We start from the raw sequence: 12,981 nt of genomic DNA on the forward strand, positions 1-12,981 counted from the left end.
GAAACCATGTACACCGACCGCAGTCCTGTCATCCAGAGTTCCATACAATATATTATTATTCCGTCAAACAACATATACATTATATACTGTGTATATTGTGATATTGGAGAATTCAGCTCAGTGGTTAGAATCATTTTATTGAGTCCATGCCAGTCTGAACCATGGTTCAGGGCTTGCCAGCCCACTTTTATTAGACAAAATCTAGGTAAAGCAAAGTCCTTTATATAATTTCCCTCACAGGTGTTTCATAAAACAAAACAGATGGCAAGGCACCTGGCTCCCGCTTCAACAGCACCTTAATCTTTTCAGTGGTCCCACAGGCCATCTCCCCCAGCTTTCTTGGCTCTTCTGTGCTCAGTTAGCTTGTAGTTACAGCATCCTGCTGTATTGGCCCCACTCTGTGGACTCTCAATAGGGGATCTCCTAGCACTCCAGGCTCTCCCACTCCTCCGAGACTCAAAGATTCCCTAAGTCCAATGGACTAGCCGAGTCACTTCAGTTCCCCCAGTCCTCCAGATTCACTCAGCTGTAAGCTGTCCAGATACTCTGCATCCTGTGGGCTCCTTATGGGAGCCCTGCACTATGGTTAGGTCCTTGCTTATAGCAAGTATGCACAGCTGCACACTACCAAAGTCTGCAGGTCTCCAATAAGACCTGGACACTGGAATGAAGACTTTGTCCTACCCAAGACTCTTTGAAGCATCCAGACTCTAGACCCTGATCTGGGATTAAAAACTCTGTCTTTTCTGCTCAGGCACAATACTCTGAAGCCCCACACTCCTCATTAATGTGGACCCTGTGTTGCTTCCCCTATACTCACACAGTGGCAGGGCCTAGAACTGTCACTATATACACATAGCAGAATAATATATAAGAATATATACAGAATACTATCATAAAGAGAAGTTCATCAATGTACTTTGCTGATTCATAAAAAATAGATCTTTCATTTTCAAATAAAGGGTAATATTCACAAAGTTAGTATGAAGTTCACTGGGTTTTATAAGGATAATAACCTTTTAACTGAACAGTTGTAGTCACAGTCATTGCGTTTTATAAGGGCAATAACCTTTTAAGTAAACAGTCTCCATTTTCCTGCCTACACACAATTATTCATTATAAAACATACTCTCTGTTTTCTTCTGCAGTGCTGATTCTTCTTATTCTGGCTCTAAAGCGACACCACCAGGGTCACCTGGCATCAGATGAGGATGAAGATATGAGGGATAACGTCATCAAATACAATGATGAGGGCGGCGGGGAACAGGATACAGAGGCTTACGATATGTCAGCCTTGCGAAGCTTATACAACTTCAGTGAAGGGAGCGAGGCTGGAGGGGACAGTTCACTTGCTTCCCAGCGTCACCCACTGCCTCAGTGGTTTCCAGGGGCTGAAATGGACTTTTCACTCTTCAGAGACTACATCAGTAGAAAAGTGAGGATGGCAGATCAGGACTCGACAGTGCCTCCTTATGACTCCTTTCAGACTTATGCCTTTGAGGGATCTGGCTCCAGTGCAGCCTCTCTCAGTTCCATAAGCACCTGGTCTACAACTTCAGAGCAAGACTTTTCTCAATTGGGCTCTTGGGGCCCCAGGTTTCGCCAACTGGCTGCTCTATATGCTGGACACAAGGGGCAGGAAGAAAGCCAGGGGTCCTAGCCCTACTCAATCCCTCTGTTTTCAGGGTACCAAGACCTTATGTTCTAATTCTGGGGCAAAACTGCTCCATATTTATTACATCTCAGTATGTAAGCAGCATATTACATGACTCTACTATGCCCATTCATTGCATCATTACATGGAAGCTCATTTAACCACAGTTACCTCCTATCACTGTCATCCTGCTCTGTTTCTACTCAACACAGTTCTCTCCATAAAGTAAATAACCATGTGCCATTAGTTCACACTGTCTGCTCATTGAATATATAAATAGAAATCATCTACCAATATTGCACTCAAATATATTGGTCATTATCTGTGAGTACAAAGGTGAGAGAATCATCTAATCATTTCTAAAGAAAGGGAAATCTAATGAACACAATAACTGTAACTGTACAGTGATCACGCTGACTCACCAAACATAATAGTTATAATAACATATTATTCTCCCCTTTCCAAAGGGTCTTATATTCTTGTTCTGCTGTTTTCAGCGTTTGCCCAATTTATGTCTGACAAGTGACATATGATGGTCTTACTACTATGGGTCATAGAAGTTAGTTACAATCAATTGGCCTTGTTCTATTATGCTGAAGATGTTTCATCATTCATCCATGTGGCTTCCTCAGTTATAATAAGCATCAGGAACATAACCCAGAATTTATAACCACATGGACAACTAAGTCACCTTAACCCAATTACCAAAGTGTTATGAAGTATATCAAGATAGATACTGATTGTATGGGAACATGAATAATGTGTTTTAATGTACATAATCCAATCACCAACAAGCTATGGTGTCTGGGACAGGTGTTAATTATTACCTGTTACAAATGCTGGGGTATCCACTGGAATTACTGGTGAAAAACCTTCAACATACCAGAACAAGTACAGTTGAATGTCACTAACTTCTACTAGCTATATATGACCTAGAGAAATTTAAATCTTTGCAGGCCTTATATATTATGGTTGTTCTTCAATACTAGATTTAACTAGAAAGTGGTACTGCAAGTGAAATCTCTCATTTTAGTTTCCAAAAGTGGTAGAGCTGAGGAAAACAAAGGGGTCACAAGAACAGGAGTTTATTTTTTACCCCATCAAGTTCATAGCCCCATTTCAATATAAGAAAGTGTGGATTGTCTCTAATGAGCTTTATACTTTTGAGTATGATATGGTGTAGAATATACTTAAACAAATCAAATTATTGAAAGCCAAGTACATGTTGAAGACTTGCTTCAAGCTGTCTCAGAGAAGGTGGAGAGGCATATGTCGCTCTTGCGCCAGTAGTTTGGTGGTCACTGTCCTATAGTGGACAGATAAATGTGGCTCCTGAGTCAATTGCTAGAAGTTGCATTTCTAGGCTGTATAGTGGAGAGCCATATGTGACTCCTAGACTAGTGGTTGGAGATCACTGTTCTATAGAGGAGAATCATATGTGGCTCCTGAGCCAGTGGTTGCAGATCACTATTCTGTACAGTATTGTTTTTTTAAAACTGGTTGTGAACCAGTTAAACAATTAAGCATATTAGACTGATTATAAAGCACTCTGGCATGAGCCTTTGGACTAAATTACAGTATCAAATCTGTGAATATGTTGAGACTCAGAACAGGAACTGTTGGAATATGTTCATTTTTAAAAGAAAAGTTATACCGAAGAAGCGTTACACCGTGAAATGGCCAAACTAGCAGCAAACTATACTAAAATATTGTGGCCTCAAAACAGGTCTTCAGATGTTTCAGCCAAAATGGTAGTAATATCCCTTCATTGTAACAATTGGCAGTTGCCTTCTTTAGACACCAGATAGTTGTGTCAGTCTGAGTGCTCAGGAGTCAGGACATTGTGAATTCTCTGTCACAATATAGCCGCAGGCTTGAAAACCTTTTTTATTTCAATGGGTGTCTGGAAAAAACAAGTAACAAAGCATTTTCTACCACATCTAAGCTACTCTCAAGTGACTTTCACGGCTGATTGAGTCACTGGTAGCAAAAGTAACAAAAATTAAAATGTGGAACATTTTTAACAATGCTTATCTTTAATTTTACTTTTTTGGTCTATCCCCATGTCAGTATACCACGGGTCGGATTCTCTTCCCCAACCACATTCAGTCACCAGACCCACAAAAGAACCAACAGGTAAGGGGAGGCCTATGCTGACATGAGGATAGGTATGGAAATAAAAATACAGGTAAGTATTCATAACAGTTTTTGTATTCCTGGTTTCATGTCCACTAACTATGGAATCTAGCAAGCAATAACAATAAATAAGGACAGGAAACAAGAATGGAAACCAACAAAACTACAATGCCAGCTTGAATGTGAAAAGGATTTATTAATGAGACAGAGGCGGAAGATAAAACTGAGGACACAATGTGCAGAGATCCTAGCCACAATGTCTACTTCACTAGAAAGAAATCCCGTTTGGAAAAGCAGCTATTCCCCTCTTCAGCCTTTAAAAAAGGACAACGATTATCCACCATGGAACAAGGATAAAAAGAGAATGCTATAGGGTAGGACTCTATCAGATTTATAGACTTGTTACAATATGTTCCTATGGGGTCATGGGTGGAGAAGCTGACCTGTAGTATGCTGACATGAAGAGATCAGGAAACCCCTTTAACTGATACAAGGAACCATAGATTGAAGCCATTGCTCCCACCAGTGAAGGTGACACTTAAGTGTATATGTGAATATACATTGGTCATGAATGTCTCATTCGTTTTAGGCTGTTTTATTGTTTTTCAAAAAACTATTGTTAAGGGCTAAATTTATAAATCTAAAACACAAGTTGTCTTACCTAAAAAAAAAAAAAAGTTATGTTTAAAGTAATACATGTTTCAGAATCGTATTGTAAGTATAAAACATTAAACAGTGCTGCATCCAAAACATAGTTGACTTCCTGTTGGAAAAATGCTTGATAACATAATGCAACAGGTTGCCCTCAGTCAGTCTACAGATCTTAGAACAATATTAAATACTGTATGTCCAACTATATGAAGGTTTGATAGTATTTAAGATGAATGCCAACTTTGCCAAGTTACTTTAAGTAGCATATTTTTAACACTATTTACGCACCATGCAATCATTTTGTATGACTTTCCGCAGCCTTAGAATCCCACTTATATTTGCAACATGTCATTGTCTTATCTCTCCTATCCCAGCAAAATACCATGTTATAAAGGAAAAACGCACGCCCCACTATATTATTGTCTATTACTGTCCAGCTCTGTAAAAACAAGTAGGGGCTTATCTCTAAACAGTCATGTACCAGGGTACTTAAGAGGGTGTGGTAAAATGAACACTCAAATGCTGCAGGAATTTCATATTCTTATGTTTCAAACTTTAACAGCAGATTCTATTGAGTTCGCCAATTAAAAGGAGAAAGAAAGTTATTAAAAAAATTTTAAACCGATCATTAAGTTTTAAACTATCTTTTTTATACAAAGTATATAAAAATCCTTTATATTTAGTATATAATAATCCTTATTTTAAAAATAAAAATTACAGGGTGCCTCCATGACACAGAGTTCACATTATGGGGTTTTTTCAAGATAGAGCCCAGCAGACGCTTCCACACTCTAAACAGAACAGGAGGGTAAAAGAAGAGGTTGGAGTCATTGCTCAATTTAATTCAGTTGTGTGTATAAATTCAAGCTTAAACTATTGGTCTCTGTAATAGATTCATTTTATTTTTCAGCAGAGCAGTGAAGTATAGATGGGTACATATGTGAAAAGGAGACTTTATGCGTATGCAATGTTTTATATTTTATATATGACCAACATGAGCCGCAAGTGAAGCAAATGTCCTAAATGTGCACTAGCATCAAGTGTGCTCTGGTCACCACTAATCCAGATGCGGCAATTTCAAAGGATGCTGCCAGGAACCAGCCAGTAAATCCATAATTTACCGTATTTCAAAGTATATGGCCAAAAGTTTAGGGCACCCTGCCATTACAAATATATTGGCTTGTTAGATATTTGCATTGCAAAACCATGGGCAGTAATATGGAGTAAGACCCTATAAGGCTATATTCACACAGCCGAACAGTTGGGGCAGACAGGGGAGCCGCCAGCGAGGATCACCACCCGATATAAACCCGCAACCAGCAGTAACTAGTCATCTGAGCGGTTACATATGGCTAGAGCCCCTGATTGATCCTGGACTCAGTCGATGTGCATTCAGGGTCGACGTTTCTGCAGAGATTTTGGTCCCACACAAACTGGCTGCAGCTAATCGCCCAATTTGTATGGTGCATCCAAAGGCAGCATTTAGCCGCTTCTAAATGCAGAAAATATTTGCACCCATGTAGCCATGTTAATGTAGCCTAACAGCCTCCACCTTTCTTAGGAGGCTTTCCGTGTGATGCTGTAGTCTGTCTGTGGGAATTTTAGCCCGCTTAGCCAAAAGAGCATTTGTGAGGTCAGGCACTGAAGTTAGATGAATAGACCTGACTTGCAACTGGTTTTCTATTTTCTTCCAAGGGTGTTCTGTAGGGGTTTGATCAGGTTTACTGCAGACCTCTTAAGGTCCTCCACACCAGATTCATCAACCCATGTACCTGTATTTATGGACCTGGATTTATGTACAGGAGCACAGTCATGCAGAAACTGTAAAGGGCCTCCCTAGACTGTGCCACAAGGTTGAAAGCTCATAATTGCCTAAAATGTCTTTGTATATAACACAAGCCTTTACTGGAACTCAATATTTCGTTTTTTTAGCCATATAGTGCATGTATACAGATCAGTATATGTACCATTTGCTACAATATATCTCCAACTGAGTGCCGCAAACCTTGTATCTTTGAGTTTATATATATATCTGGTCTGTGGAGGAGGCTTTGATTTTCGAGACCTTCATCTGCAGAAGCGCATATATATATTTTCAGTCCTGATCATAATAAATAAAATATATATAAAACCAATTCACAATCCATTTAAATATATACTTGTGTATTTGAAATGTCCACAATACAACTTGTGTTTCTAGATTTAATGGCTCTTCCATTAAAACTGTAAGATTTATACATGTCCCTGTCTATATTCCTGCCCTTCACTATCATGGCCATTACCCACCATTTTTCAGCCGTTTTTTTTTTTTATTTTCTATATTCTGTACACGATGATGTTACTTCTATTAACACCAGCTGTAATTTTTCCTGCCAACAGAGCAATGTTTTCAGACTCCGACCACAGCTGAACTTAACAGGGTACCCTCTTTGGATTAACACACAGTCCTCAGGAGGTCAGATCTGCAGTATTAGCTGTCATTGACAATGTAAATTCTGTCACTTTTCATGATATTCACATCTGAACCTGTGCTTTCCCATCCATTTTGTCTACCCAGTGCAGTTATAACATCTCAGTCTCCCACAATGCACTACAACACCTTCTAACAGGGAATTCATTACTTTATCATGATTCTTCAAAGGACAAAAATAAACAGTTGTTCTACTAATTTTATTGCAGTATATTTTTTATTGATGGCAGAAATGGGAGGGGAAGGCTGTTTGGTGAAATAATATTTTATGATTTGTACACACTCACTGGCCACTTTATTAGGTAAAGGACACCCTTTTGCCTTCAGAACTGCCTTAATTCTTCGTGGCATAGATTTAACAAGGTGTTGAAAACATTCCTCAGAGATTTTGGTCCATATTGACATGATAGCATCACATAGTTGCTGCAGATTTGTCGGCTGCACATCCATGATGTGAATCTCCTGTTCCACCACAGCCCAAAGGTTCTCTGTTGGATTGAGATCTGGTGACTGTGGAGGTCATTGGAGTACAGTGACCTCTTTGTCATGTTCAAGAAACCAGTGGTGAGGTGATTTGATCTTTGTGACATGGTGCATTATCCTGCTGGAAGGAGCCATCAGAAGATGGGGACACTGTAGTCGTAAAGGGATGGACATGGTCAGCAACAATACTCAGGTAGGCCGTGGTGTTTAAACGATGCTCATTTGGTACTAAGGGGCCCAAAGTGTGCCAAGAAAATATCCCCCACACCATTACACCACCAGCCTGAACCATTGATACAAGGCAGGATGGATCCATGCTTTCATGCTGTATATGCCAAATTCTGGGCCTCCCATCTGAATGTCACAGCTGAAATCGAGACTCCTCAGACCAGTGCATTTTTTTCAGTCTTCTATTGTCCAATTTTGGTGAGCCTGTGCGAATTGTACCTCAGTTTTTCCTGTTCTTAGCTGACAGGAGTGGCACCTGATGTGGTCTTCTGCTGCTGTAGCCCATCAGCTTCAAGGTTCAATGTGTTGAGCGTTCAGAGATGGTATCCTGCATACCTTGGTTGTAACGAGTGGTTATTTGAGTTATTGTTGCCTTTCTAGCTCAACCCATTCTCCTCTGACCTCTGACATCAACAAGGCATTTTTGTCCACACAACTGCCACTCACTGGATATTTTCTCTTTTTCTGACCATTCTCTGTAAACCCGAGAGATGGTTGTGTATGAAAATCCCAGCAGATCAGCAGTTTTTGAAATACTCAGACCAGCCCATCTGGCACCAACAACCATGCCATGTTCAAAGTCACTTAAATCCCCTTTCTTCCTCATTCTGATGCTCGGTTTTAACTTTAGCAATTCATCTTTACCACGTCTAGAGTTGCTGCCATGTGATTGACTGATTAGCAATTTGTGTTAGCAAGCGATTGAACAGGTGTACCTAATAGAATGGTCGGTGAGTGTATATTAGATGGCTGTCCATTTAAATCTGATTATGCTACTGGAATGTTGGGTGCCTGCTAGCATGTGGAGTGACCCAATAGCTTCTTACACTGACCATACAATATACAAAGCACAATTGCCTTTACGATGGTTATATACATTTCAGTTTGCTTGTACAATCTCCTTTAGGAATACAATACGTGTTTAGTCTGCACAATTTCTTTTACAATCCATAGTGGATCACTTTTTCAGAGGTGGTTTAAATCAGGAGGCAATACTGCTGACTCCTATATGCCAAGTTTTATTTTAGTCCCTATGGGGGTTTTACATTGAACTACCGTGTTGCAGTCGCCAAAGCCACATTTGGAATGCTTTTGCAGCATATATTGATATTAATGGACGGTTTAACATGCAAAGTAAATTTGTCGCACCGCAAAGCATCATGGGTATGATAATGCAAGAAAACCTGAGTGGCTCCCATGTCCATTTGTAGGCATATAGTTCCCATGGGACTTTTTGGGCAATGTGCAAAATCGTAAACATCTTCCACTAAAAAATGATATCAACTTTATTCACAATCCTTACAAAATCAGTTTTAAAAAGGGGATATTGAATTTTACAAAATTGCTGGCATATTTGTACATGTACAACATAACATTAATAACAGTATATGAGTGTATACGATTTTGTACATACAGTATCTCACAAAAGTGAGTACACCCCTCACATTTTTGTAAATATTTTATTCTATCTTTTCATGTGACAACACTGAAGAAATGACGCTTTGCTACAATGTAAGGTAGTGAGTGTACAGCTTGTATAACAGTGTAAATTTGCTGTCCCCTCAAAATAACTCAACACACAGCCATTAATGTCTAAACCACTGGCAACAAAAGTGAGTACACCCCTAAGTAAAAATTTCCAAATTGGGCCCAATTAGCCATTTTCCCTCCCCGGTGTCATGTGACTCGTTAGTGTTACAAGGTCTCAGGTGTGAATGGGGAGCAGGTGTGTTAAATTTGGTGTTATCGCTCTCACTCTCTCATACTTGTCACTGGAAGTTCAACATGGCACCTCATGGCAAAGAACTCTCCGAGGATCTAAAAAAAATAATTGTTGCTCTACATAAAGATGGCCTAGGCTATAAGAAGATTGCCAAGACCCTGAAACTGAGCTGCAGCACGGTGGCCAAGACTATACAGCAGTTTAACAGGACAGATTCCACTCAGAACAGGCCTCGCCATGGTCAACCAAAGAAGTTGAGTGCACGTGCTCAGCATCATATCCAGAGGGTGTCTTTGGGAAATAGACGTATGAGTGCTGCCAGCATTGCTGCAGAGGTTGAGGGGGTGGAGGGTCAGCCTGACAGTGCTCAGACCATACGTCGCAACCTGCATCAAATTGGTCTGCATGGCTTTCACCCCAGAAGGAACTCTTTTCTAAAGATGATGCACAAGAAAGCCCACAAACAGTTTGCTGAAGACATGCAGACTAAGGACATGGATTACTGGAACTATGTCCTGTGGTCTGAGGAGACCAAGATAAACTTATTTGGTTCAGATGGTGTCAAGCGTGTGTGGTGGCAACCAGGTGAGGAGTACAAAGACAAGTGTGTCTTGCCTACAGTCAAGCATGGTGGTGGGAGTGTCTTGGTCTGGGGCTGCATGAGTGCTGCTGGCACTGGGGAGCTACAGTTCATTGGGGGACCATGAAAGCCAACATGTACTGTGACATACTGAAGCAGAGCATGATCCCCTCCCTTTGTAGACTGGGCAAGAGGGCAGTATTCCAACATGATAATGACCCCAAGCACACCTCCAAGATGACCACTATCTTGCTAAAGAAGCTGAGGGTAAAGGTTATAGACTGGCCAAGCATGTCTCTAGACCTAAACCCTATTGAGCATCTGTGGGGTATCCTCAAACGAAAGGTGGAGGAGCACAAGGTAACATCCACCAGCTCCGTGATGTTGTCATGGAGGAGTGGAAGAGGACTCCAGTGGCAACCTGTGAAGCTCTGGTGAGTTCCATGCCCAAGAGGGTTAAGGCAGTGCTGGAAAATAATGGTGGCCACACAAAATATTGACACTTTGGGCCCAATTTGGAGATTTTCACTTAGGGGTGTACTCACTTTTGTTGCCAGCGGTTTAGTCATTAATGGTTGTGTGTTGAGTTATTTTGAGGGGACAGCAAATTTACACTGTTATACAAGCTGTACACTCACTACTTTACATTGTAGCAAAGTGTAATTTATTTAGTGTTGTCACATGAAAAGATATAATAAAATATTTACAAAAATGTTGGGGTGTACTCACTTTTGTGAGATACTGTAGATATAGTTTCCATGGGACTTTCCACATTCCTCATGTTACTTGAAGGTGGATGGTAATGTTCGGTAAAAATGATGAACTGTCTGTTTTTACCCCACCAGCTGGCCGTGTGAACTTACCCCAAGATTTACCCAAACTATGTAGGGACAAACCCAAACAAGTCATTCAATTTGTTTCCAATCAGAATAGCCCTTGCATAAAATGGTTATTGTTAGATCCTAAAAGTGCATTCAACGCTCAGTATTTTTTAAGAGAATATTAAAATACACATTCCTCTGTAAACTATTTGATAAAATGTATGAAAAAGCAAAACTTTTGAAGGTGCCAGACACAGACAATGAACTACATCATGATTTAAAAATCATATTAAATTTTATTTAGAATATTTTTAAAATACTTAGTAAAAAAGACTAAGAATAAAGATCACATGTGATCCAGGTATATGGTACAGCGATTATTGCTCAACATGTTTCGCCAGAAGATGGCTTCTTCAGGAGCCTTTTTTAATTAGTGTACAAGATATTCACTGAAAACAGGAAGAACACATTAAGGTGTGTTTGGCACCTTAAAAATCTCCCAATTTGCTTTTTCATATACTTTGTAACTTTTGGGATTGGGTGCCTTGCTCCCCAGATTTCTGGCTGACAAAAACCCACTTTTCACTATTTGATAAAATTCTTACCTCAGCAATTGCAGTTTACAACTTTCAATACTGCTGCCTCCTACTGTCTCAGTACTGCCTCCCTGAACTTCCGGTCTTTACAGGAAAAAAAGAATAGGAACAATAGACAGTGATGTACTAAATCTGCTCAGGGGGAGATAGTAGCAGCTAGCATAAGAGATCAATATGCCAAACATGCCTAAATAAATAAAATAAATATAAAGTGCAGCGCCTAAAGGAATCTAATCCTAAAATGATGTAATAAACAATAAAAACAATATAAATCCACCCAAAAATAGATACAAGTAAAAAATAAAAAGTGTATAATTCATTCATAAAGTCCAAAGATCTTCTACGTGGTAAGAATGATCAGTCCGTGCAACTACACATACAAGTAATATCACTAAATATTATAAATAAAGTGCAGTGCTTCTCCCCTGGTATTTGTCTGGATCCAACAAGTGACCCGTAAATTTCCACTATGCATTCACCACCAACACTCCAGACTCACCAGAGCACATGGCTGCGTTATAAGCAGCAAATACGCCTCCTCTGGAAGCAGTCCCTTTATTACACTGGATGTGCCACTGGCCAAGTTTCAGCACCCAAAACGGAGAGGTAGATTACAGAACTGTGTAGAACAAATGCTCACTAAACTGAGCCAGGTATAGTCCTCATAATGTAGTGTTTATTAGTATAAGCAATCCAGCATACAATATAAAACACTGAAAAGGCAAATAGCAACTATCGGCACTTACAAGTATGGCCACCACACAACAAACCATGTGGCAGCGTGATCAGGGCCGGATTTCCCACAAGGCCACCGAGGCCAGGCCTCGGGGCGGCAGTGGTACAGGGGCGGCGCCGCGGCCGCGGCCGCCCACAGACTATTTTTTTTTTTTCTCGGAGGATGGGGCACGGCCGCAGCGGGGTGTGTTATCAGAAAGCCACTACGCTGTGGCATTCTGGGAGCTGTAGTCCTAGTCCATGCGAGCGCCCTCTGATTGGCCGAACAGGGTCATGTGAGGGCGGCCGTCATGGGCACCTTTGATTGGCCCAGGGGAGCTGGTCACTGTGGAGGCGGGGCTGGTCTGTGTGTAAACGCGACCACTTGCTGCGGGAATCCCGCCTCTCTGTCTGGCGTGCTGTATGTCTTCTGAGGTGTCTCTCTCTCTCATCTACCCCCTCACAGTCAGTGTACCCTCTCTCTATCAGCCGTCCCTCTCTCTATGCCCCGCCCCTCTCGGTCAGCCCATCCCTCTCTCTATGCCCCGCCCCTCTCAGTCAGCCCGTCCCTCTCTGTCAGTGCCCCCCCTCTATCAGCCCCTCCTCTCTGTCAATGCCCCCCCTCTCAGTGCCCCCCTCTCTGTCAGTGCCCCCCCTCTATCAGCCCCCCCTCTCTGTCAGTGCCCCCCCCCTCTGTCAGTGCCCCCCCTCTGTCAGTGCCCCCCTCTCTGTCAGTGCCCCCACCTCTCAGTGCCCACCCCCTCTCTGTCAGTGCCCCCCCTCTCTGTCAGTCCCCCCCCCTCTGTCAGTGCCTCCCCTCTCTGTCAGTGACCCCTCTCTGTCAGTGCCCCCCCTCTGTCAGTGCCCCCTCTCTGTCAGTGCCCCCCCCCTGTCAGTGCCCCCTCTCTGTCAGTGCCCCCCCTCT

The 12,981-nt window shown here is 41.6% G+C and overlaps 1 protein-coding gene across 1 annotated transcript in view; it reads left to right on the forward strand.

The window, feature by feature from the left end:
* CDH22 (cadherin 22) overlaps positions 1-7,109 on the forward strand; it is a 645,289-nt gene extending 638,180 nt beyond the window's left edge. Inside the window, exon 13 of the mRNA XM_073606249.1 lies at positions 1,149-7,109. Within this exon, the coding sequence (XP_073462350.1) occupies positions 1,149-1,660 (512 nt within the window). The 3' untranslated portion in view covers positions 1,661-7,109. The remainder of the gene's footprint in view (positions 1-1,148) is intronic.
* Positions 7,110-12,981: the final 5,872 nt, after the last annotated feature.

Source organism: Aquarana catesbeiana, linkage group LG12 (genome assembly GCF_042186555.1).
Source record: "Aquarana catesbeiana isolate 2022-GZ linkage group LG12, ASM4218655v1, whole genome shotgun sequence".
In the NCBI taxonomy this organism is placed as follows: Eukaryota; Metazoa; Chordata; class Amphibia; order Anura; family Ranidae; genus Aquarana; species Aquarana catesbeiana.